Source organism: Somniosus microcephalus, chromosome 3 (assembly GCF_052327205.1).
Source record: "Somniosus microcephalus isolate GS21.2 chromosome 3, FLI_Smic_1.0, whole genome shotgun sequence".
In the NCBI taxonomy this organism is placed as follows: Eukaryota; Metazoa; Chordata; class Chondrichthyes; order Squaliformes; family Somniosidae; genus Somniosus; species Somniosus microcephalus.
Window position 1 is genome coordinate 226,260,776 of NC_140989.1, and position 27,363 is coordinate 226,288,138.

The window sequence follows — 27,363 nt, forward strand, 5'->3', positions numbered from 1 at the left end:
CATGTGGCTCAGCCAGCCAACCCTCAAGCAGATATTGTGCCTCAGCCAAATCCTCACCAGTCCCCACCTCGGCCTGCTCTTCACCAGTCCGCACCTCGGCCTGTTCGTACACGTTCTCGCCCTGGCCACCTACAGGACTTTGTCACTACATTTCATGTTTGAAATTCTGTGAGGGGGGAGGAAATGTTATGTCTGACATTGGGGATAGGTACTCGATTGCCTTGGCCTGAGCACATGAAGTTTGATAGTGCTGTTATCGTTATATTATGTCTGACATTGGATATAGGTATTCGATTGCTTTTGCCTGTGAGAGTGTGGTTGCATCAGCCATTAAAAGCGACATGAGTTGAGCTCTAATACGGCCTCTTGATTATCTTTGCAAACGCAACAGATCCTTCATAATCGCTGGGTCAAAATCCTGGAACTCCCTCCCTAACAGCATTGTGGGAGTACCATCACCACACGGACTGCAGCAGTTCAAGAAGGCAGCTCACCACCACCTTCTCAAGGGCAACTAGGGATGGGCAATAAATGCTGGCCTTGCCAGTGACACCCACATCCCATAAAACGAATTAAAAATGTTTTTACATCCACTATTTGAAGAGATTATATATTATAATAATAATTAGTGTAAATAATTATATTAACTATTTACACCCACTATTTGAAGAGATATATATTAATTATAATAATCAGTGTAAATAATTATATTAACTATTTACATCCACTATTTGAAGAGATATAATAATAATCAGTGTAAATAATTATATTAACTATTTACACCCACTATTTGAAGAGATTATATTAGCTCTTTACTACCTACTTAAAGGGGAGGTTACCCCGCCCCCACACACACTAATATTTAAAGGGGGAAGTTAGTCACCTGCCGACACTCTGGTCTACGCCTTTAATGAAGTGAGCGGAGTTTGTTGTGAATCAACCTCACTGTGTGACGTCGAGCGACGTGCCAGCAACCGGCGTCACCAGCCGAGCCGGAAGTCCCGCCGACATTTTGAAACAAAATGGCGGCGGGTGTCTCTGTGTGTGTAGGGGGAATCCAAAACAATAATTATTTTTTTAAATAAGAAGCAGCAGCCTCGGTACAAATAAAACATTGAAGGGCGAACGAATGAAGCACATTCACTATTAAAACCCGTCCCTTTTACCGAGCAGTAAATGCCCTCTCTGTTGTGAAGGGAAGGGGGGAGGGGGCGGTGACGTGGCATAGGTGTTGTCGAAGCGCCTGTTGAAATGTTTAAATCCCCCCACAAAAATTTCCTCCGGCCTCCAACGGTAGATTCAATCAAAAGGGTTGGCGGGGTGGATAAATAGATTTTCTTGTCATTATTCAAGGCACGATGAGAAGGGGGGTTGGAATGGCTTTTGGAAAGCGGCGGCGGGGTGGATGGCCAGCTTCCCCCGGGGGTCCTTGTGTCAGGACCCCTCCTTCCCTCCCATGAACCCCCCCGCGCGGTTGCTAGGTTTCAAAATGGCGGCGGCGCTGGTTGTAGGCCCGAGGCGGCGGTGGTGGCGGCTCCGCTGCCGCTCTTCTTCCTCCTGCTGTTGTCAGGACCGGCGTGGGCGGGCGGCGGCGGTGGCCGTTACCAGGCGGGCGAGGAGGTGCCGCTGGACGTCAACGAGGTGGGGCCGTACCACAACCCGCAGGAGACCTACCACTACTACAGGCTGCCCGTCTGCCGGCCGGCCCGCGTCCGCAGCCTCAGCCTGGGCGAGGTGCTGGACGGTGACCGCATGGCCGAGAGCCTCTACCAGCTGGCCTTCCGTCGCAACCAGAGCCGGAAGGTGCTGTGCGAGCTGCGGCTGGACCCGCAGCAGGTGAGAGAGGGGAGGATGAGGAGATGGGGTTTGGAGAGAGAGAGGGGGGAGATGGGGTTTGGAGAGAGAGAGAGAGGGGGGAGATGGGGTTTGGAGAGAGAGAGAGGGGGGGGAGATGGGGTTTGGAGAGAGAGAGGGGGGGGAGATGGGGTTTGGAGAGAGAGGGGGGGGAGATGGGGTTTGGAGAGAGAGGGGGGGGAGATGGGGTTTGGAGAGAGAGGGGGGGGAGATGGGGTTTGGAGAGAGAGGGGGGGGAGATGGGGTTTGGAGAGAGAGGGGGGGGAGATGGGGTTTGGAGAGAGAGAGGGGGGAGAGGGGGTTTGGAGAGAGAGAGGGGGTTTGGAGAGAGAGAGGGGGTTTGGAGAGAGAGAGGGGGGAGATGGGGTTTGGAGAGAGAGGGTGGAGATGGGGTTTGGAGAGAGAGGGTGGAGATGGGGTTTGGAGAGAGAGGGGGGAGATGGGGTTTGGAGAGAGAGGGGGGAGATGGGGTTTGGAGAGAGAGAGGGGGGAGATGGGGTTTGGAGAGAGAGAGAGGGGGGAGATGGGGTTTGGAGAGAGAGAGAGGGGGGAGATGGGGTTTGGAGAGAGAGAGGGGGGAGATGGGGTTTGGAGAGAGAGAGGGGGGAGATGGGGTTTGGAGAGAGAGAGGGGGGAGATGGGGTTTGGAGAGAGAGAGGGGGGAGATGGGGTTTGGAGAGAGAGAGGGGGGAGATGGGGTTTGGAGAGAGAGATGGGGGTTTGGAGAGAGAGATGGGGGTTTGGAGAGAGAGAGGGGGTTTGGAGAGAGAGAGGGGGTTTGGAGAGAGAGAGGGGGGAGATGGGGTTTGGAGAGAGAGAGAGGGGGGAGATGGGGTTTGGAGAGAGAGAGAGAGGGGAGATGGGGTTTGGAGAGAGAGAGAGAGAGGGGAGAGAGGGGGGAGATGGGGTTTGGAGGGGGGTTTGGATGGTGGGGGTTTGGAGAGGGGGGGTTTGGAGAGGGGTTTGGCGAGGGGGTGGATGGTGGGGGGTTTGGCGAGGGGGTGGATGGTGGTGGGGGAGAGGGGGTGGATTTGGAGAGGGGGTTGGGGGGGGGTTTGGAGAGGGGGTTGGGGGGGGTTTGGAGAGGGCGGTTGGGGGGGGGTTTGGAGAGGGCGGTTGGGGGGGGGGTTTGGAGAGGGCGTTTTGGGGGGGAGGGGGTGGATGGTGGGGGGGGGGTTTGGAGAGGGGGTGGATGGTGGGGGGGGGTTTGGAGAGGGGGTGGATGGTGGGGGGGGGTTTGGAGAGGGGGTGGATTCCCCCCAACACCACTAAAAAAGCTATAAAAGCGATCAAGCATGAGCAGATGAGAGAAAAACCAGAAACACTTTTTGCTGACTGTTACAACAATGGGACAAAAAGTAACCTCATTTTCTACTCGGATCAGCCAGTGGCTTGGATCACAGCAATAAAATCACACTATACCAATGTTAAGCTAGAAAATACCGCAAATGGGTCCATAATGAAAATTAACACACCAGGAGACAGTTCAACCACGACGGTCAACGCGTACAATACCAGAACAATATTAGTGCAAGGCAACCTCGACAAATTTGCAACGGCCTTCAGGACACTGAAAAAATTAACTAAGGGGGGGAAGGAACAGCGCCAGAGTGGCCCGTACTCCCCCAACATTGACAACTTACCAGGAGAAAATCTGCCTGGTCAGGAGGTGAACGAGCCACACAGTTCAAACCAGACACTAACCCCGGGGAACCACAGCCACACGATACAACTGACAAACCCCAGCATAACTACCAGGGAGGAAGCCACACATAGTCCCCCTACCATTCCCAGCTCACCAAGAGAAGAGCAGCATAGCCAGGAAGTGAGTGAGCCCTCCAGGGCCGACCAGCCTAGCCAGGAAGTGAGTGAGCCTTCCAGGGCCGACCAGACACATACCCCGGGATCACACAGCCAGATACAACCAAAAGATAAATTTAATCAATTAGAGATAGAGATGGTTAAACTTAGAGAGGAGTTCCTCAAAATGAATGACGATCAAAATCAGGAGAGGGAGAGACACAAGAGAGAGCTGAAGCTACTTGAGAACCAGGTGAAAGAGCTGCGGGAAAATGAAGAGAGCCATAGAGGAGAGATAACACCATTAGACCAGCAACCAGAGGCTAGAGATAAGACAAGACAGAGCCGGACGGAACGGCTGCACTCCCACACGGAACAAAAGCAACAGACACACAATACAAGGGGTGCCACACAGACCGACCAGCATACTGATTCGCAATCTTCCCCCACCACCGTGGAACCACAAGCGGGCCGCTCACAAGAGGTACGCACACACCAGACACCCCAGCCCAGCACACACACTATGAGTCCAAGCGAAAGCCACCAGACAGTAAACACAAACAAGGCTGACGTCGTAATACTCATAGACTCAAATGGGAAATTTCTATGGGAGAAAAAGCTATTCCCTAGAAGTAAAGTAGAAAAGATCTGGTGCCCAACAACAAACAGAGCCATGGGATGGCTGACCAAAGCCAGATTAGGCTCCCCCCAACACATAATACACACGGGCACAAATGACCTAAAGACCCAACAGAAAGAAGTAGCAACATCGCTCAGAGCAATGATTAGGAAGGCAAGCAGTACATTTCCAAACACTAGAATCACTGTTTCCACAATATTGCCGAGAACAGACTTCAACAACACAATTCATGAGATAAATGCCAGCATAGCAAGAGACTGCCAATCAAACCACAACGTACACCTGGCCCAACACCCCACCCTCGATGAGGAATGTCTTTACGACCACGTCCACATCCAAAGGCAAAGAATATCGATCTTTGCTAAAGCCCTGAAGGACGTCGCTTTTAACCGGATCCATACCCAGACTCCAAGAGGACCCGACCACCAGAGATCAGCGGGGTACATATCAGGAACACTACAAGGACCACCAACCGAGACCAGAGAGGATCCCCATGCAAAACAACAATATCAGACCTGCACCACTCCTGTCCCACAGGGGAATAGGACCGCTCCCAGCCAGACAGAGGGAGAGATGCACAGGACGTACGCAATACCTCAGACAGAAACAATCCATTAAGAGACAATAAGCAGATGTGCAGCAGCATCTACTTCCGCCTTATGGATCAAGGACTAATTAATAGAAAGAACTGTAACCAAATTGTATTAACTTTTATAGACAACTGAGGTGATCTTTTTTTTCCCCACACTTAGACACGACAAACACGTACCACTCTTTAACCTATCATAGTAAAAGATCAAACTTACCATGAAATCCTTATACATTTCGACCTGGAATATCCAAGGTCTACGCTCTTCACTGCGAGAAGTGAAAAGTAGGACCCCAGAGTTCACAGATGAAACTAAAGACCTAGATATTATAATTTTACAGGAAACTTGGTATAAAGGAAAAGGACACACTGGCTGTCCCCAAGGGTACACTGAGCTGGTGGTCCCCTCCAATAAATTACCAAGTGTAACCCAAGGCAGAGACTCCGGAGGCATACTGATCTGGTTTAAAACAGAACTTAAGAATTACATCAAATTTATAAAAAAGGGCGAAAACCATATGTGGCTCAAACTTGAGAGGGAGATTATCTCAAACACCCAAGATGTTTACATTTGCGCACTTTATATCCCTCCAATCGATTCCCCGTACTTTAAAGAGGACACCTTCTCCAACATGGGGGGGGGAAATTATCCAATACCAGGCCCAGGGGAACGTGTTGATCTGTGGGGACCTCAATTCAAGAACGGGCGAAGAACCAGACTTCACCAATAATCAGGGAAACAATTACGTTTTCGGGAATAACCACTTTGACATCCCTTCCCTTCCATACAGGCATAACTGCGACAAGCAGTCAAATACCAATGGAAAACAGCTACTACAGCTCTGTCGAAACCTGGGTCTGTACATTGTCAATGGTAGGTTCATAGGAGACCTAGGAAGATCGACCTATTGCTCACCTCTTGGCTGCAGCACAGTAGACTATATGATTACAGACTTAGACCCATCCTCTTTCAGAGCATTCACAGTCAAACCACAAACAACACTGTCAGATCACAGTCAAATTACTATGTTCCTCAAAAAGACAGAAACAAACAACATAGAAACACAACCCAGTAAACTGTACAACACCAAAAAATCGTACAGATGGGCCAAAAACGACACGGAAAAATACCAGAAAACAATTAGCAATGCATCAACTCAAGCTCTCTTAGACACCTTTCTGGATAACATATACACTCACAATAAAGAAGGCGTAAACCAGGCAGTTAGTAAACTAAACAATATTTTTGATAATTTGGCAACAAATGCAAACTTGAAAGCTCGCAAGAACAAACCCAAAACAAAAAACTATGAAAAATGGTTTGACCGAGATTGCCATAACATGAGGAAAAAACTTAGAAAAATATCAAACCAAAAACACAGACATCCAGAAAACGAGGAACTACGCCTTACTTATTGTCAGACACTAACACAATACAGAAACACACTCAGAACCAAAAAAGAGCAATATATTAAGAATACACTCAGCTCCATGGAGGAATCCATTGATTCCAATTGTTTCTGGGAAAACTTGAAAACACTACACAAAAAACAACACGACTATTTGGCCATTCAAAATGGGGACACACGGGTAAACCACTTTGAAAAATTATACCAGAAAAACACACTAAGACCAGAGCAACACCAAATATGCAAAAAACTGGAAAAGCTAGAAATGGCCATAAAAGATAACCAAAACCTGTTGGACGCCATAACAACAGAAAAAGAACTTCTTGAAAAACTCAAGGACCTGCGACCAGGAAAAGCCTGCGGGACAGACGGCATACTAAACGAGATGATTAAATACACAGACAACAAAATGAAACTGGCTATCCCAAAACTCTTCAACTTGGTTCTGAGTGTCGGTTATTTCCCTGATATCTGGAACAAAGGACTCATAACGCCCATATACAAAAGTGGGGACAAAATCGACCCAAACAACTATCGAGGCATCTGTGTAAACAGTAACCTGGGGAAGGTATTCTGTAGCATCATAAACAAAAGACTTATAAACTTCCTTGAGGAGCACAATGTCTTGAGTAAAAGCCAAATTGGATTCCTGCCAAACTATAGAACATCCGATCATATCTTCACCCTACAGACCCTAATTGACAAACATGTTCACCATAACAAAAGCAAAATCTACGCATGCTTTGTAGATTTCCAGAAGGCTTTCGACTCCATCTGGCATGACGGTTTATTCCTGAAACTTATCGAAAGCGGGGTAGGAGGGAAAACATATGATGTAATTAAATCAATGTATACAAACAACAAATGTGCAGTTAAAATTGGAGACAAACAAACAAAATACTTCCCACAGGGGCGGGGGGTGACGCAGGGCTTGCCAATCTCACCGACACTCTTTAATATTTACATAAATGGATTGGCAAAACTACTTGAACAATCTACAGCACCCGGCCTCACCCTATATGAATCCAAGGTTAAATTCCTCCTCTATGCAGACGACCTGGTTCTGCTGTCACCAACTAAAGAGGGGCTACAGCAAAACCTGGACCTGCTGGAGTCGTATTGCCAGACTTGGGCCCTGACAATAAATCCCCAAAAAACCAAAGTCCTTGTGTTCCAGCAAAGATCCAAACATCAGGGACCCAAAATAAATTTCACAGTAGGAACAACCAAAATTGAACAAACCACTAACTACACATACTTGGGCTTAAAAATCAGTTCTACGGGAAACTTCAAACTGGCTGTGAATGAACTGAAAGAGAAAGCAAGAAGGGCTTTCTATGCCATCAAAAAATCAATCCAAATAGAAATACCAATTAGCATTTGGCTCAAAATTTTCAAATCAGTAATTGAACCAATTGCACTCTATGGCAGTGAGGTATGGGGACCGCTAACCCAACAAGAATTTGCAGAATGGGACAAACACCCAATTGAGATCCTACATGCAGAATTCTGTAAAAGTATCCTCCGGACTCAAAGGAAAACAGTAAACAATGCATGCAGGGCGGAACTAGGCCAATATCCATTAATAATCACTATCCAAAAAAGAGCCACCAAATTTTGGAATCACCTACAAATGAGCAATCCCCATTGCTATCACTACGACGCCCTGAAATGCCAAGAGCTGACCATAAAGAAGAATACCCTCAGTCAACTAGTCCTGGGACTCAGTGAAGTAACTACTAACAATACTAACAGTAACCAGCCCCAGGACAGTGACAGGGTAACACAAAGAATTCGACCCAACTCAATCGTCGCTAAGCAAAAGGAAAAATATCTGACATATTGGGCAGAAACAACAAAAACCCAAAGCAAACTCAATTGCTACTTGGCCCTAAACAGACAATACAACATAGCTGATTACCTGACCATGGTAAAGGATAACAAACTGAGAAGAACCTTGACAAGGTACAGACTTAGCGAACATAGCCTAGCGATCGAAAAAGGCAGACACAGGCAGACCAGGCTGCCAAGAGAAGACAGGATATGCTCTCACTGCAGTCAGGGAGTAGTGGAGACAGAGATGCACTTCCTCACAGCCTGCGGAAAATATCAGGGCATCAGGGAGAATTTCTACCAAAAATTCTCACAAATATGCCCTGATTTCAGAAATCTGAATGACAACCAAAAACTCCCATTCCTACTGGGAGAGGAGAGAAGCTGTGTAACACTGGCGGCACACTATGTTACAGCTTGCCATGAACAGAGGGACAACCAGTAAACTAAGAAAAGAATATATATAAACAATGCGAATGTATATTTATACACTCAGGGATATACCTGTTTATACACTATGAATAGAACTGCGTTTATGTGCTAAACCATAAATGTATTTTGATGCTTTGGCAACATAAGATGTAACTTATCATGCCAATAAAGTGATTTGAATTGTGGAAAAAAAAAATTGGGGTGGGGGGGGGTTGGAGAGGGGGTGGATGGTTGGAGGGGGGTTTGGAGAGGGGGTGGATGGTGGTGGGGGGGTTTGGAGAGGGGGTGGATGGTGGGGGGGGTTTGGAGAGGGGGTGGATGGTGGGGGGGGTTTGGAGAGGGGGTGGATGGTTGGGGGGTTGGAGAGTGGGTGGATGGTGGGGGTTTGGATAGAGGGGGAGGGTGGAAGAGGGAGGCAGAGGGGGGCCTGTGGGGGGTGGCTGAGGGGGAGTGGAAGAGGGAGGCTGGAAGGGGGTGGCTGAGAGGGAGTGGAAGAGGGAGGCTGGAAGGGGGTGGAAGAGGGAGGCTGAGGGGGGTGGAAGAGGGGGGGTGGTGGAAGAGGGAGGCTGAGGGGGGGTGGAAGAGGGAGGCTGGAAGGGGGTGGAAGAGGGAGGCTGAGTGGGGTGGAAGGGGGGAGGGTGGAAGAGGGGGAGGCTGAGGGAGGCGGGTGGAAGAGGGGGGAGGCTGAGGGAGGCGGGTGGAAGGGAGGGAGGGTAGAAGAGGAGAGTCTGGAGGGAGGTGAGAAAGGGAGAGGAGGTACCTCAAAGGATGAGATCAGTACACTGGGTAGAAATGATCTTGGCTCAGAAGAGCGCCAGGGACCCGGGTTCGAATCTGGCCTCGGGTGACTGTCTGTGTGGAGTTTGCACATTCTCCTTGTGTTTGCGTGGGTTTCTTCCGGGTGCTCCGGTTTCCTCCCACAGTCCAAAGATGTGCGGGTTAGGTTGATTGGCTATGATAAATTGACCCTTAGTGTTAGGGGGATTAAATACGTGGGGTTACGGGGATAGGGTGGGATATGTGTTGGTGTAGGGGTTACGGGGATCGGGTGGGATATGTGTCGGTGCAGGCTCGATGGGCCGAAATGGCCTCTATCTGCACTGTGGGGTTTCTGTGATTTCTGTGAAGATCAAGATGTAAAACCAATTTGGTGGAGATAAGAAATAGAAATGAAATGAAGTCAGTGGTGGGAGTAGTATATAGGCTACACTGCAGGACAAAGTATAAATCAAGAAATAATGGGGATTTGTAAGAAATGTACTGCAATAATCATGGGCGATTTTAATCCTCATATCGATTGGACATATCAAATTGGCAAGGGTAGCCTTGAGGACGAGTTTATTCGGGAGAGTTTCTTAGAACAATGCATTGTGGAACCAACCAGGGAACAGGCTATTTTAGATCTGGTAATGTGTAATGAGACAGGATTAATTAATGATCTCATAGTAAAGGATTTTCTAGGGGAGAGTGATCATAATGTGTTAGAATTTCAAGTTCAGTTTGAGGGTGAGAAACTTTGGTCTGAAACTAGCGTCTTAAACTTAAATAAAGGCAATTACAAAGGTATGAAGACAGAGTTGGCTAAAGTGGACTGGGAAAATAGATTAAATGGTTAGATGGTGGATAAGCAGTGGCAGACATTTAAGGAGATATTTCATAAATCTCAACAAAGGTATATTCCAGTAAGAGAGACTCTACGAGAAGGATGCACCATCCGTGGCTAACTAAGGAAGTTAAGGATGGTATCAAATTGAAAGAAAAGGCATACAATGTTGTGAAGATTAGTGGTAGGCCAGAGGATTGGGAAATTTTTAGAAACCAGCAAAGGATGACTAAAAAAATTATAAAGAGGGAGAAAATAGATTGAGAGTAAACTAGCAAGAAATGTAAAAATAGACAGTAAGAGCTTCTACAAGTAAAGAGAGTAGCTAAAGTAAACGTTGGTCCCTTAGAGGATGAGACTGGGGAATTAATAATGGGGAATAGAGAAATGGCAGAGACTCTGAACAAATATTTTGTATCTGTCTTCACGGTAGAAGACACTAAAAGCATCTCAATAATAGTAGATAATCAAGGGGCTATAGGGAGGGAGGAACTTAAAACAATCTCTATCACTAGAGAAAATGTACTAGACAAACTAATGGACCTGATGGTCTGCATCCTAGGGTCTTAAAAGAAGTGGATGCGTTGGTTGTAATCTTCCAAAATTCCCTAGAATCTGGAGAGGTCCCAGCAGATTGGAAAACCTCAAATGTAACACCCCTATCCAAGAAAGGAGGGAGACAGAAAGCAGGAAACTATAGGCCAGTCAGCCTAACATCTGTCATTGGGAAAATGCTGGAATCCATTATTAAGGAAGTAATAGCAGGACATTTAGAGAATCATAATACAATCAAGCAGAGTCAACATGGTTTTATGAAAGGGAAATTGTGTTTGGCAAAGGATGTAACGAGCAGGGTAACCTTCTCGAGGGCAATCAGGGATGGGCAATAAATGCTGGCCTTGCCAGCGACGCCCACATCCCATGAACATTTTTAAAAGAAGGGTGGATCAAGGGTGTGGTAAACCACTTTTATCGTTCACTATCGTTACACTATGGTTATCACTGTTATATCGTTACACTATGGTTATCACTGTTTACACTGTTGTATCACTACACGAGGTCGCCTCTTGTCACGCTGTTATACCTGGGCTGACCACTGCTGACTCCGCCCATGGCTCCACCTACTTGCCCAGGTATAAAGGTGGTCGACTGGCTGGTATTCCTCCTTGTTGGATCCGATCACCCACGAGGGTGGGCTCTGTTATTTAGCCAATAAAAACCTATAGTTACTATCTTAACTCGTCGCTTTTCATTGGATGAATTGATAGGTATATCAATTTTATTGGCTAAATTTTGAAATGTCTTTAACGGAGCAGCCAAACGACCAGTCAGACGCCCAGCTACAACAGCCACAGCAGCCGGCCTGGCTGCGAGCCCTCCGACCGCCGTACCTGGATCTAAACCCACAGGCAGCAAACTCAGCCCTCGACTTCAAACACTGGCTGAGCTGTTTTGAATCCTACCTGGGAGAATCCGGCGTGCCTCAGAGATCCAAACTAAGAGTTCTGACCGCCCAAGTGAGCCCTAAAGTATTTGCACTCATCCAGGACCTTACTACATACGAGGCCGCCCTCAACCTGCTGAAAGAGCAGTACCGGAGCCCGGTAAATTCTATGTATGCCAGACATCTCCTAAGATCCCGCTCGCAACAGCCAGGAGAGTCTGTAGATTAATTTTTACGGGCGCTACAAACACTCGGCAGGGACTGTGACTTTAAAGCTGTAACGGCTGCAGAAAATACTGAAGGGAATATCCGCGATGCCTTCGTGAAAGGCCTTCGGTCCGACTACTCACGGCAAAGACTGCTAGAATCAAAGGACCTCGACCTGAACACAGCTGCAGCCCTCGCTCGCTCTCTGGAAGTGGCCCATCGGGACCTCGAGGCATACTCCAGGTACTGTGCTGCGCGACCCTGGGACTCGGGCCCGACCCTGACCGCAATACCCCTCGCACCGCCGCCTCTGGGACCTACCTCAGCGTCGGCGTCCCGGACCCGATCGGGACCGCCACTCCCGGTACCGGCTGTGACATCGGAGCCCCGCAATCGGGCCGCCGGCTGCTTTTTCTGTGGCCAGGCGAAACACCTGAGGGCGCGCTGCCCTGCAAGAAACGCGACCTGCTCCGACTGCCACAAGAAAGGCCACTTCGCGAAGGCCTGCAGGGGGAAAGCCACAGACGCCAGCAGTGCCTCATGCGAGTTGTGGGGGCGGCCATCTTTCATCAAGGCCACAGATGCCAGTATCCCCTCGTGTGAGTCGTGGGAGCGGCCATCTTTGATAAAGGCCACCGACACCGGCAGTGCCTCATGTGAGTTGTGGGGGCGGCCATCTTCTCCGCCATTTTATGCAACGTCGTGGGCACCACCATTTTGTTCACCACACTCGACCGCCACCTTGTCTCCAGACCCGACCACCGCCTCACCCGCAGACTACAGCAGCTCGCTCAGCCATACACTAGCCTCCGTCACACTGGACCAAGCTCGCCCGCATCATCTGTCCAAGTCCATGGTGGACATCAAAGTAAACAGCCACGCCACGACCTGCCTGTTCGACAGCGGAAGCACGGAGAGTTTCATCCATCCAGACACGGTGAGCCACTACTCCCTCACTGTCCGGCCAACGCGCAACCGGATCTCGATGGCGTCGAGGTCCCATTCTACAGACATCAGCGACTACTGTGTTGTGACCCTGTCGGTTAGGGGCACGGAGTATAAAAATTTTAAACTTCTCGTCCTGCCCCAACTCTGCGCTGCCGTCCTACTAGGGCTGGATTTCCAATCCCACCTTCAAAGTGTCTCTTTGGCATACGGTGGACCCCTCCCCCCACTCAGTCGACAACCAGCAGCCTTTAAACCGCCCACCGCGTACCACCTGCGGCCTATCCACCCTCAGGGTTCCGCCCCCCTCCCTGTTCGCCAACCTCACCCGCGACTGTAAACCCGTCGCTACCAAGAGCAGGCGGTACAGCGCCGGGGACAGAGCTTTTATTAGCTCTGAGGTGCAGCGTCTCCTGAAGGAGGGCATCATCGAGAGGAGCAACAGCCCCTGGCGTGCCCAGGTCGTAGTCGTTAAGACCGGCGATAAAAACCGCCTAGTCATCGACTACAGCCAAACCATAAACCGGTACACCCAGCTGGACGCATACCCCCTTCCCCGCATATCTGATATGGTCAATCAGATTGCACAGTACCGAGTATTCTCTACCATCGACCTTAAGTCGGCCTACCACCAACTCCCTATCCGCCCTGAGGACCGCCAGTATACCGCCTTCGAGGCGAATGGCCGCCTCTACCACTTCCTTAGGGTTCCCTTCGGCGTCACCAATGGGGTTTTGGTCTTCCAAAGGGAGATGGACCGGATGGTTGACCAGAATGGGCTGCACGCCACGTTCCCCTATCTAGATAACGTCACCATCTGCGGCCGCGACCGGCAGGACCATGATGTTAATCTGGAGAGATTCCTCCGTACGGCCCAATGGCTGAACCTCTCCTACAATAAGGAGACATGCGTGTTTAACACCTCGCGCCTTGCCATCCTCGGCTGCGTAGTAGAGAACGGAGTCATCGGCCCCGACCCCGAAAGAATGCGCCCCCTCATGGAGCTTCCCCTCCCCCACTGTCCAAAGGCGCTGAAGAGAACCCTGGGGCTCTTCGCCTACTATGCCCAATGGGTGCCCAATTATGCGGACAAAGCCAGACCCCTCATGAAGTCCGCCTCCTTCCCCCTGACGGCAGAAGCATGCGCAGCCTTCTCCCTCATTAAGGGAGACATTGCTAAGGCCACAATGCACACGGTGGATGAGTCTATCCCTTTCCAAGTGGAGAGCGATGCATCCGACTTCGCCCTAGCCGCAACCCTTAACCAGGAGGGGAGACCGGTGGCCTTCTTCTCAAGGACCCTCCAGGGCCCTGAGATCCGACACTCCTCGGTCGAGAAGGAGGCCCAGGCGATCGTGGAGGCTGTACGACGCTGGAGGCATTACCTGGCAGGCAAACGATTTACCCTCCTCACCGACCAGCGTTCGGTCGCTTTTATGTTTAATAACAAGCTGAGGAGCAAAATCAAGAACGACAAGATCTTGAGGTGGAGAATCGAGCTCTCCACCTATGATTATGATATCTTGTACCGGCCTGGTAAACTGAACGAACCCCCAGATGCTCTATCACGAAGTACATGCGCCAACGCGCAAATTGATAGACTGCAGACCCTCCACAACGACCTCTGCCACCCCAGGGTCACCAGACTTTACCACTTCATTAAGACCCGCAACCTGCCCTACTCCATCGAGGAGGTCAGGACCATGACCAGGAACTGCCAAACCTGTGCCGAATGCAAACCGCAATTCTTTAGGCCGGACAGAGCAAGCCTGATCAAGGCCACCCGCCCCTTCGAGCGCTTGAGCATCGATTTTAAGGGGCCCCTCCCGTCCTCTGACCGTAATGTGTACTTCCTCAACATTATTGATGAGTACTCCCGTTTCCCCTTTGCCTTCCCCTGCCCAGACATGACCAGTACCACGGTCATCAAATGCCTGAACGACCTCTTCGCCTTGTTCGGGTTCCCGAACTATATACATAGTGACCGGGGCTCCTCCTTCATGAGCGAGGAACTTCGCCAGTTCCTACTAGCGAGAGGTATTGCTGCAAGCAGGACCACCAGCTACAACCCCCGAGGGAACGGCCAGGTGGAAAGAGAGAACGCGACTGTCTGGAAGGCCGTTCTCTTAGCCTTAAAGTCTAAGGGCCTCCCAACCTCTCGCTGGCAGGAAGTCCTCCCGGCAGCGCTGCATTCCATCCGGTCACTGCTTTGCACTGCCATTAACGCCACCCCCCATGAACGAATGTTTGTTTTCCCCAGGAAGTCGACTACGGGAACCACGCTACCAACTTGGCTGACCTCTCCGGGGCCCGTCTTGCTGCGAAAGCACGCGAGGGCCCATAAAACGGACCCCCTGGTCGAGAGGGTGGACCTCCTGCACGCCAACCCCCAGTACGCCTATGTGGCATACCCAGACGGGCGGGAGGACACCGTCTCCTTACGAGACCTCGCACCCTCGGGCATCCCTGAGACACCACCGTTACCCCCCACCACCCCCCCAAATCCAGCCCAGGTAGACGGCATGCCGGAACCCCACGAGCCTTCGCCGACCACACAGACACCAGCATTAACATCGGATACTGCATCACCGCCGCCGCGACGATCAGAAAGGCTTACGAGGCCTCCGGACAGACTGACATACCCGAACTGGTAGTACACTTCTTCACCCCGCCGGACTCAAATTTAAACAAGGGGTGAATGTGGTAAACCACTTTTATCGTTCGCTATCGTTACACTATGGTTATCACTGTTATATCGTTACACTATGGTTATCACTGTTTACACTGTTGTATCACTACACGAGGTCGCCTCTTGTCACGCTGTTATACCTGGGCTGACCACTGCTGACTCCGCCCATGGCTCCACCTACTTGCCCAGGTATAAAGGTGGTCGACTGGCTGGTATTCCTCCTTGTTGGATCCGATCACCCACGAGGGTGGGCTCTGTTATTTAGCCAATAAAAACCTATAGTTACTATCTTAACTTGTCGCTTTTCATTGGATGAATTGATAGGTATATCAAAGGGGAACCAGTAGATGTGGTGTATTTGGATTTCCAGAAGGCATGCGATAAGATGCCACATAAAAGGTTACTGCACAAGATAAGAGCTCACGGTGTTGGGGGTAATATATTAGCATGGATAGAGGATTGGTTAACTAACAGAAACAGAGAGTCTGGATAAATGGGTCATTTTCCGGTTGGCAAACTGTAGTGGGGTGCCGCAGGGATCAGTGCTGGGGCCTCAGCTATGTACAATCTATATTAATGACTTGGATGAAGGGACCGAGTGTACTGTAGCCAAATTTGCTGATGATACAAAGATAGGTGGGAAAGCAAGTTGTGAGGAGGACACAGAGTCTGCAAAGGGATCTAGATAGGTTAAGTGAGTGGGCAAACATTTGGCAGATGGAATATAATGTGAGAAAATGTGAGGTTATCCACTTTGGTAGGAAGAATAGAAATGCAAATTATTATTTAAATGGAGTGAGACTACAGAATGTTGCAGTACAGTAGAATCTGGGGGTCCTAGTACATGAAACACAAAAGGTTAGCATGCAGGTACAGCATTAATCAGGAAGGCAAATGGAATGTTGGCCTTTATTTCAAGGGGTATGAAGTATAAAAGTAGGGAAGTCTTGCTACAACTGTACAGGGCGCTGGTGAGACCACACCTGGAGTACTGCGTACAGTTTTGGTCACTTTATTTAAGGAAGGATATACTTACATTGGAGGCAGTTCAGAGAAGGTTCACGAGGTTGATTCCGGAGAGGAAGGGGTTGTCTTATGACGAAAGGTTGAGCAGGTTGGGCCTATACTCATTGGAGTTTAGAAGAATGAGAGGTGATCTTATTGAAACATCTAAGATTCTGAGGGGGATTGACAGGGTGGATGCTGAGAGGATGTTTCCCCTCGTGGGGGTATCTAGAACTAGGGGGCATTGTCTCAGAATCAGGGGTTGCTCATTTAAGACGGAGATGAGGAGGAATTTCTTCTCTCAAAGGGTCGTGAATCTTTGGAATTCTCTACCCCAGAGAGCTGTGGAGGCGGAGTCACTGAATATATTCAAGGCGTAGATCGACAGACATTTGAACTACAGGAGAGTCAAGGGGTTTGGGGAGAGAGCGGGAAAGTGGTGTTGAGGCCAAGATTGGATCAACCATGATCTTATTGAATGGCGGAGCAGGCTCGAAGGGCCAAATAGCTGCCTACTGTTCCTATTTCTTATGTTCTGGGAAGAAGAGAGGAGGGTGGGTGGAGAGGAGAGCGTAGAGGAGGGAGGGGAGGGGGGACACAGTAGGTGAGAGGAGGGAGGGGCGGAGGAGAGGAGGGGGGGAGAGGAGGGGGGGAAGAGGAGGGGGGGTCGGAGGAGGGGGGGCGGAGGAGAGGAGGGGGGGCGGAGGAGGGAGGGAGTGAGGGGCGGGGAGAGTAGTGAGGGGGCGAGAGGAGAGTAGGGGGAGGGAGAGTAGATGAGAGAGGGGAGAGTACAGGGGAGGGGAGAGTACAGGAGAGAGGAGAGGAAGGGGAGAGGGGCACAGTAGATGAGGGAGCACAGTAGGTGGGGGAGGGGGCACAGTAGGAGGGAGGGGAGAGAGTAGAGGATGGAGGGGTGCGTAGAGAGTATGGAGGGGGAATGGGGGGGAGGAGAGGGATACAGGTGAGAGAGGAGGAAGAGGGGAAGGGGCACAGTAGGTGGGGAGGGGAGAGGGGGCAGAGTAAGCGAGGGAGGTGGCAGAGTAGGTGAGGGAGAGGAGAGGGGTGGAGTAGGAGAGGGGGCACAGTAGGTGACGGAGGGCAGAGGGGGGCACGGAGAGGGAGGAGAGGGGCACAGTAGGTGAGGGAGGAGAGAGGGGCACAGTAGGTATGGGGGTGAGGGGGAGAGGGGGCACAGTGGGAGGGGAGAGGGGGCACTGGGAGGGGAGAGGGGCACAGTAGGTATGGGGAGAGGGGGCACAGTGGGAGGGGAGAGGGGGCACAGTAGGTGAGGGGGAGGGGGCACAGTAGGTGACGGAGGGGAGAGGGGGCACAGTAGGTGACGGAGGGGAGAGGGGGCACAGTAGGTGAGGGAGCACACTAGGAGAGGGAGGGGAGAGGGGGGCACAGCTGGTGAGGGGCACAGGAGGTCACATACTCCTTGGATCATAGTCTAAATGGAATAGAGGAGCAGAGGGATCTGGCAGTACAGATACAAAATCACTAAAAGTAGCTGTAGACACTATGTAAATCGAGTAAAAAGTCAGTGTCTTTCCCAGTTCCCCATCATCCCCCCTCTATCGGGGGCTGGAGTTGACCCCAGGTCCCAGAGGGTGAAAGGTCAGTGTCTGGCCCTCCGCCGGACCACATTAACAGTGTTTCCCTCTTCCCTCCCATCTAGATCGAGGAGCTGAAGGAGGCTATCGAGGAGCTGTACTACTTTGAGTTTGTGCTGGATGACATCCTGATCCGGGGTTTCGTGGGCTACCTGGAGGAGAGCGGCTTCCTGCCCCACACTCACAAGATCGGCCTGTGGACCCACCTGGACTTCCACGTGGAGTACAACGGCGACCGGGTCATCTTCGCCAACGTCAGCGTGCGGGACGTCAAGCCCCACAGCCTGGACGAGCTGCGGGCGCCGGCCAGCATGACCCACACGTACAGCGTGCGCTGGTACGAGACGTCCTTCCCCTACGAGCGCCGGGGCGAGCGGCTGCGCGACTCCAGCTTCTTCCCCCGCACCCTGGAGATCCACTGGCTGTCCATCATCAACTCCATGGTGCTGGTCTTCCTGCTGACTGGCTTCGTGGTCATCATCCTGATGCGGGTGCTGCGCAACGACTTCGCCCGCTACAACCTGGAGGAGGTGGTGGGGGCCGACGACTTTGACCAGGCCGACAATGGCTGGAAGATCATCCACACCGACGTCTTCCGCTTCCCCCCGTACAAGAGCCTCCTGTGCACCGTCCTGGGGGTCGGGGCGCAGTTCCTGGCCCTGGGCACAGGTGAGCCATGCCTGGCCGGGAGAATAGAGTCACATGGCGCAGGAGGAGGCTACTCAGCCCCTCGAGCCTGTCACATGGGAACAGGAGCAGGCCATTCAGCCCTTCGAGCCTGTTACATAGGAACAGGAGGAGGCCATTCAGCCCCTCGAGCCTGTTACATAGGAACAGGAGGCGGCCATTCAGCCCCTCGAGCCTGTTGCACAGGAACAGGAGGAGGCCATTCAGCCCTTCGAGCCTGTTACACAGGAACAAGAGGAGGCCATTCAGCCCCTTGGGCCTGTTACATAGGAACAGGAGGAGGCCATTCAGCCCCTGGGGCTTGTTACATAGGAACAGGAGGAGGCCATTCAGCCCCTCGGGCCTGTTACATAGGAACAGGAGGAGACCATTCAGCCCCTCGAGCCTGTTACACAGGCCAATTAGATCATGGCTGATCTGTATGTTAACTCCATCTACCCGCCTTGGTTCCGTAACCCTTAATACCCTTGCCTAACACAAATCTATCACTCTCCATTTTGAAATTTTCAGTTGACCCCCCAGCCTCAACAGCTTTTTGGGAGAGAGAGTTTTCCAGATTTCCACTACCCTTTGTGTGAAGAAGTGCTTCCTGACATCACCCCTGAACGGCCTGGCTCTGATATTAAGGTCATGCCCCCTTGTTCCAGACTCCCCTCACCAGAGGAAATAGTTTCTCTCTCTTTCTACCCTATCGACTCCTTTAATCATCTTAAACACCTCCATTAGATCACCCCTTAATCTTCTATACTCGAGGGAATACCGAGTCGATTAAACCTGTCCTCGTAATTTAACCCTTTTAGCCCCGGTATCATTCTGGTGAATCTGCGCTGCTCCCCCTCCATGGACAATCTATCCTTCCCGAGGATCAGTGCCCAGAACTGAACGCGATTCTCCAGATGGGATCTGACCAGAGCTCTGTACAACTGAAGCATCACTTCCACCCCTTTGTACTCCAGCCCTCGAGATAAAGGCCAACAGTCCATTAGCCTATTTCATTATTTCTTGTACCTGCCCACTAGCTTTTAGGGATTTCAGTACTTGGACCCCTAAACCTCTCTGCTCCTCCAGAGTGCCTAGCTTCTCGCCAGCTCGGGTAATGGTGACTTAAGACCGCCACAGACACTGCATGAAAAGTAATCATGACGTGCAATAAAATGCCAGGAGCCATTATAAAGCGGTGCAACAGGCAGCTAACTAAATAGAGGCCAGGAAAGAAACAGGCCGCCACACCTTCTGCGAGTCCTGGTAAACAGGACACACATGGCAGCAGCAGCAGCTCCATAAACACACTCACTCTGTCCTCTCTGGCCACACTCCCAATTCTGTATCCTCTTCCTAACGGGACACAGCTACCCTTCTCTTGGCCAGGCCTATGTTTCCCTGTGTCCATGCACGTTTTGCCTGGCGCGCCGCCTCCGAGCCCATTACTTCTATCTCCCTTTACCCCTCGGGGCCTTTTCTGTCTCCTCTCGCCTGCCCTCGTTCCCCCTCTCGCTCTCCCCATCTCTGATGCTGGTTTATTGTGACAGTCCTGTTTCCCCCCCCTTCCTCCCGCTGTGATCCGGTTCTTTCTGGTCTGTGCAGGTATCATCGCCATGGCGCTGATGGGGATGTTCAACGTTCACCGCCACGGGGCCATCAACTCGGCGGCCATCTTGCTGTACGCCCTGACCTGCGTGTCCGGCTACATCTCCAGCAATTTCTACCGCAAGATCGGAGGCGAGCGCTGGGTGTGGAACATTGTCCTCACCACCAGTCTCTTCTCGGGTAAGGGCAGGGGTGGCGAGGGCTCGCTTCCTGGGCGTGAAGATAATGGGAGTGCCCTGCTGAGGGCTTGAGGGTGAAAGGTCAGCATCCCTCATTGGCAAGAGGAGACCATCATCCCCCCTCTGGGGCTAGATTTGACCCCGGGATCCAGAGGGTGAAAGGTCAATATTTGACCTCCTCCCCATTTTCTCTCCCCCCCCACCACCCATTAGTTTTGCAAATATATGGTTAAATCCATATCTCCGATGCCTGTGCTAAATGGTCCTGACACCCGCACAGTAGGAAGATCCCAAATTTTATCCCCCACCCCAGGTCTGTGCTGACATAGCTGTTGTCAGCTTGGGGTGGACAGTAGTGGGGGGGATGGCAGCAAAGTTCCAGCCCCTGATGCAGTGATTGCAGCTGAAAGTGTGTGTGTGTTTACGTGGGAGGTGGAATAGGACTGTGACGCCTTATGCGGCTGAGTAGCCCGCTCGTTATCCGGGCCCACAGGTGGGGAATGGGCTTACACTGGGCAGGCCAATGTCCATCGAACCCATGCAAGGATTGCCTGGTGTGGAGGGTGCGTGTACAGCATTGAGTTGGTTGACTTGCACTTGTATCGGGCCTTTAACGTACTAAAACATCTTGAGACGCTTCGCAGGAGCAATTAATCAAACAAAATTTGACACCATGCCACGTGAGATGTTCGGACAGGTGACCAAAACCTTGGTCACAGAGGTAGGTTTTTACGGTGCGTTTTAAAGGAAGAGAGAGGGAGGTGGAGAGGTTTAGGGAGGGAATTCCAGTGTTCATGGCCCAGGCAGCTGAAGGTACGGCCACCGATGGTGGAGCGATTAAAATCGGGGCTGCGCAAGAGTACAGAATTGGAGGAGCGCAGATATCTCTGAGGATGAGGCTGAGGAGGGTTTTGAATGCAAGGATGAGAATTTTCAGATTGAGGCGTTGCAGGACTGGAAGCCAATGTAGGTCTGCCTTAAAAATATTCAAAGACTCTGCTTCCACCGCCCTCTGAGGAAGAGAGTTCCAAAGACTCACGACCCTCTGTGAGAAAACATTTCTCCTCATCGCTGTCTTCAATGGGCGACCCCTTATTTTTAAACAGTGACCCCTAGTTCTAGATTCTCCCACAAGAGGAAACATCCTCTCCACATCCACCCTGTCCAGACCCCTCAGGATCTTATATGTTTCAATCAACTCACCTCTTACAAGCCTAGCCTGTCCAACCCGCCCATTCCAGGTATTAGTCTAGTAAACCTTCTCTGAACTGCTTCCAACGCATTTACATCCTTCCTTAAATAAGAAGACCAATACTGTACACCGTACTCCAGATGTGGTCTCACCAATGCCCTGTATAACTGAAGCATAACCTCCCTACTTTTGTATTCAGTTCCCCTCGCAATAAACTATAACATTCTACTGTATTAGCTTTCCTAATTACTTGCTGTACCTGCATAGTAACCTTTTGCGATTCATGCACTAGCACACCCAGATCCCTCTGCATCGCAGAGCTCTGCAATCTCTCACCATTTAGATAATATGCTTCTTTTTTATTCTTCCTGCTAAAATGGACAACTTCACATTTTCCCACATTGTACTCCATTTGCCAGATCTTTGTCCACTCACTTAACCTATCTATATCCCTTTGTAGTCTCCTTATGTCCCCTTCACAATTTATTTTCCTACCTATCTTTGTGTCATCAGCAAATTTAGCAACCATACCTTCAGTCCCTTCATCCAAGTCATTTATATCAATTGTAAAAGTTGAGCTTCAGCTAGTCCGACTCCCCCGCCTTTCCACATAGCCCTGCAATTTTTTTCCTTCAGGTATTTATCCAACTCCCTTTTGAAAGCCATGATTGAGTCTGCCTCAACCACCCTTTCAGGCAGTGCATTCCAGATCTTAACCACTCGCTGTGTAAAAAAGTTTTTTCTTACGTCGCCTTTGGTTCTTTTGCCAATTACCTTAAATCTGTGTCCTCTGGTTCTCAACCCTTCTGCTAATGGGAACAGTTTCTCTCTATCTACTCTGTTTAGACCACTCATGATTTTGAACACCTCTATCAAATCTCCTCACTCTTCTCTGTTCTAAGGAGAACAACCCCAGCTTCTCCAGTCTATCCATGTAACTGAAGTCCCTCATCCCTGGAATCATTCTCGTAAATCTTTTCTGCACCCTCTCTAAGGCCTTCACATCCTTCCTAAAGTGCGGTGCCCAGAATTGGACACAATACTCCAGTTGAGGCTGAACCAGTGTTTTGTAAAGGTTCATCATAATTTCCACGCTTTTGTACTCTATTCCTCTATTCATGAAGCCCAGAATCCTGTAAGCTTTTTTAACTGCTTTCTCAACCTGCCCTACCACCTTCAACGATTTGTACACATATATCCCTAGAGATCTCTGTTCATGCGCTCCCTTTAGGATTATACCTTTTAGTTTATATTTCCTCTCTTCATTCTTTCTACCAAAATGTATCACTTCGCACTTTTCTGCGTTAAATTTCATCTGCCACGTGTCCGCCCATTCCACCAGCCTGTCTATGCCCTCTTGAAGCTAATCATTATCCTCCTCACTGTTCACTATACTTCCAAGTTGTGTATCATCTGCAAATTATGAAATTGTGCCCTGTACACCCACATCCAAGTCATTAATATATATCAAGAAAAGCAGTGGTCCTAGATCCAACCCCTGGGGAACACCACTGTATACCTTCCTCTAGTCCGAAAAACAACCGTTCACCACTACTCTCTGTTTCCTGTCACTTAGCCAATTTCGTATCCATGCTGCCACTGTCCCTTTTATTCCATGGGCTTCAACTTTGCTGGCGAGCCTATTATGTGGCACTTTGTCGAACGCCTTTTGGAAATCCATGTACACGTCAACTGCATTACCCTCATCAACCCTCTCTGTTACCTCATCAAAAAACTCGATCAAGTTGGTTAAACACGATTTGCCTTTAACAAATCCGTGCTGGCTTTCCTTAATTTGTCCAAGTGACTGTTAATTTTGTCCCTAATTATAGTTTCTAAAAGCTTCCCCACTACCAAGGTTAAACTGACTGGCCTGTAGTTGCTGGGTTTATCTTTACACCCTTTTTTGAACAAGGACTCTTGGCTGTATTGTGCTTTCTGGATTTGAGGCCTTTGGATCCTGCTGGTGACTTACCCCTACTGTTATGAGTAGGGTTGCCAAACTTCCAGGATTGTTCTGGAGTCTCCAGAAATTGTAGATTAATTCTCCAGGACATTGCTGCGAGCAATCCTGGAGGAAAATCATAGGATCTTTAAAAAAATTGTTTTTTCATCCTCTTTAAACATTTTAGTTTATTAATTAATAAAAAATTGGTGATTGGGAGGGGGAAGGCTGTTTGATTGACAGTCAAAAATCAGCCAATTGGATAACAAAGAGTCTGTTTGCTTTCCAATTGGTGTGGGAAGGTAGGGAACTGCAAAGGTGGATGTGCTGGGGTAGTTGTAGGTCATGTGACAAAATCTCCTGGAAGACGTCCAGAGTTGCTGACCCTAGTTACAAGACAGAACCGCATTTATTCTGAAACATCACTATCAGCAGAGCAGTGGCAGGATGCCAGTATATGGACTCAGCTATTGAAAAAAAAGGTTTGTCCCAGAGGTTGAGATGATGAGAGTGGCGAATAGATATTTTCAACTGCATAAAAAAAAATCTCCAAACAACTTACTGTTAAAAGAACATTTAGAGGACGGTTTGTGTTGACGCCAAGTTATTGTGGGGGAAAACTGTGCAGTGTCATGTTGGCCTGAAGAGCCGTTTACTCTGGCGAACGATGTGTGGTCAGCAGTATACCTTGGGTTTGACAGCACTGGGACATTCTTAGCAGGTATTGGTCTCAAACTGCTGGCTATAGCTGTGTTGGCCAGTACATTGGACACGAGCCACATGTGGCTAATTGGGAATCCAGATGTGGCTAATGCTTTTCTAATTAGTAAATCAAAATTAAGTAATAGATGCTCTCATTGGGTATGTGATCTTAATGCATGTGGATGTGAACATCAACCATTTTGTGCATTTGTTGGTAAAATGGTAAGACAAAAAGAAGAGTGCGAGTATTTTTTCATCGTTGAGTGCTTTACTTCCTTGGTTACGGAGTGATGGTAACTGTTTGTTAAATAAATATACATGTGAAGTACATTTACCTGTATTGTGTGAGAGTGTGTAAGGCTTTTTCCACTAGAATTAGTGTACATGGCTAAAATGGTGTTGCCATAGCCACAGCCGTGGCAAGTCAGCGATTTCTATTGGACATCACTGGGCTACAGTATATCAATGCTCTTAAATCGCATCACCAACTTGCTCTCTGTCCAACAGGGATTTCTTTAGGCACAAACAGACTGTAAAGTTAGAGGTGACAAAGACCCAGGCATCTGAGAGGATTGTATTTGCACGGTTACACAGCTCTTTGGTATTTATAATCTGAAGATTGCCCCTGGTTGAATTAAAGAGAGATACTGGTTTCTTTTCCATTGCTTTAAAAAAAGGAATTCTCCAGCATATCGAAGGTTGTCATTCTTACTAAAGGTGACTGTAACAATCACCACCTTCAAGGTTATTCTGCAAAGCTTAATAGGACCCAGGCTCCAATTAATCAATCAAACAGCTGAGCAAACGCTTGAAGCCCTTATCTCACCAGCTGAGGAAACCACCTTCAGAAAGATATTAAGATTATTACATATCAGCAAGTTGGGATAATAGCTTCAGGGAAATCTGAAAGAAACACTAGACATCCTTCTAAATCCTCAAAGTTGCCCAGAGGCTTCGCAAATTACCAAGGACGTTGCTACTCCATAAGAAAAGGAGAGTAGAGATGGCAAAAAGACATCAATGTTCCTGACCGTCTTCACCTGTTGACTATCTAGGCCAGGGAAAATCCATAATTGGAGCTGTTGGGGAAAAAGAAGGGCAGTTGGGAAGTTGAGCTCCCCCCCTGTTCCAACAGATCAGAAACCAGTATCTCCATTTAATCCAACCAGGAGTGATCTTCAGGATGTTGATATTTTACCAAAGAGCTGTGTGTGTAACCATGCAAACAGAAACCTCTCAGAAGCCTGGGTAGTTGTATCTTTAGGCATAAACTAGAAGTGACAAAGACTGACAAGTGACAAAAGCAGCACTGTGACTTTTATTGGATTAATTTTTCCACATAACGGATTTGGGGGGGGAAAAAAAGTTACATTTAAGGGTTGAAAGGTGGTTAAAATGCTAATGAGCTAACCTTTGGAATTGTTTCCCCAAAGACTGTAAACTAAAAGCAATTTGTTAGCCTGTCACAATAGTCATAAACACCTCACACTAATGGTTGTGGGAGGCCCCCTGGTCCTGGGCCCTCAGCAAGAGTTGTCTCAAAAAGCATTGCCCTCAGATTGGTAACAGTGAGATAAATAAATAGTAACAGAGATACACACAGTCAGGTTTTTTTAAAACAGAAAGTTGTGAGGGAAAGCTTTTGTCAGGCTCAGAAAATTAGCAGGAAGATTGTTAGAAATTATTTTGTTTTAAGTCAAGCAATTAAACCCACTAATATGGGCGATCGTAATGTGTTCATTATTTTGTATTATTGCATGAAGCAAAATTGTTCTGATTAAATTCAGCAGATCAAATCATAACCATTGCTCTGTATGTTCACTTGCTGTGAAATAAAGCAGCTTAACAATTTGTATCTGGCTTCGTTTTATCAGCTGCTTTCTTGGTCCCCTTTCGAAAAGACAGAAATATCCAGCAGGTCACAAGGGAGTACTATTGTTACGCCCCTGAGTTATGCTATTGTATGGTTGGATATTGGGCAGGACTGGCATACCCTAAATATAAGGCACTCGGACGACTTACGAGAGTGATAAGCATTACTGTACCTAAAAGAATATTGAAGGCAAAATCCTAAATTTATAACAATGTCCCTATGAGCTACTTCATTGTGAATTATTCACAAATCTGGGTCATAACCTGTCCTATACAAGGAGGTCAGGTGCCAACAAGCTGTACCCTAAGTATATGAAACCCTTCGAAAGTCAGAGGGAATTGGGAGGCCCAAGGCCATGTTCTCTGTTTTTTCCACCTTGACCACCACTAAGGCTTCACCAATGGCAGCTGGATTAGTAAATTAGAGGAGCACATTTTCTGCATAAAGCGAGATTTTATACTCCATACCAGCAGATTAGAAGCTGGGTGAACACATAACTGAGCAACCAGGGGTCTATGACAACTGCAAACAGCAGTGATAAATGAATGCCTTCCTGCAGCATGACAAATGAGGATCTAGAGCTACAGTAAAGGAGGTTATCCATTCAACGAAGGCGACATCGAATCCCACCTGTTTCAGTGCAAGCACCTTGCAGAAACTTGCATTTCACTTATTGAAATGTCCCCTCAGAATCAAGTGGGAACACGTTACACTGATCTTTATTGACATTATAGTTTCCAGAGCCAATCAGACGGCGTCTTGAAGTTGTCCATAGTCTTCATTCATAAACTAATTTGAAGCATTCATTTAACGCATCTGCCTATTCCTGATCTCCATCTGATCAGTTGAAGGACGTATCTGATGTGTAACACGCTGTCTACTTCTTGAATTGATTAGCTAAAAATGAATCTTTGCATCTGCTTTTCTGTTTAAGCCACCTTCCTATTTCCCTCTTACCCCTTCTAGTCATCATATCATTTACTTTCCACTCTTTTCTACACATGGCTGCCAGTGCTTACTGCTTTTTGCTTCCTTGCGTATATCTTTTAAAATCATTCTTCTCGACTAAATTTGACTTCTTTACTTCAGCCCTGATGTCTTGTCTCCAGTCAGATGCAATCCCAGTTTCCTGTTT

At 49.0% G+C, this 27,363-nt stretch overlaps 2 protein-coding genes across 2 annotated transcripts in view; one reads left to right on the top strand and one right to left on the bottom strand.

Moving 5' to 3' along the window:
- Positions 1–27,363, bottom strand: part of ralgps2 (Ral GEF with PH domain and SH3 binding motif 2) — a 911,087-nt gene that overhangs the window by 35,715 nt on the left and 848,009 nt on the right. The gene's annotated exons all lie outside the window — the stretch shown is intronic.
- LOC147121746 (transmembrane 9 superfamily member 1-like) lies at positions 1,466–26,208 on the top strand. Its single transcript, XM_085982211.1, has 3 exons — positions 1,466–1,836; positions 18,129–18,732; positions 20,335–26,208. The coding sequence occupies exons 1-3, from the start codon at positions 1,753–1,755 to the stop codon at positions 20,586–20,588; spliced, it is 942 nt and encodes a 313-aa protein (XP_085838337.1). The 5' UTR covers positions 1,466–1,752; the 3' UTR covers positions 20,589–26,208.

Coding starts and splice junctions, on each gene's coding strand:
- LOC147121746 (XM_085982211.1), top strand. CDS start 1,753: ATGGCCGAGAGCCTCTACCAGCTGGCCTTCCGTCGCAACCAGAGCCGG. Junction 1,837..18,128: donor TGCGGCTGGACCCGCAGCAG/GTGAGAGAGGGG, acceptor CCTCCCATCTAG/ATCGAGGAGCTGAAGGAGGC. Junction 18,733..20,334: donor GTTCCTGGCCCTGGGCACAG/GTGAGCCATGCC, acceptor TGGTCTGTGCAG/GTATCATCGCCATGGCGCTG.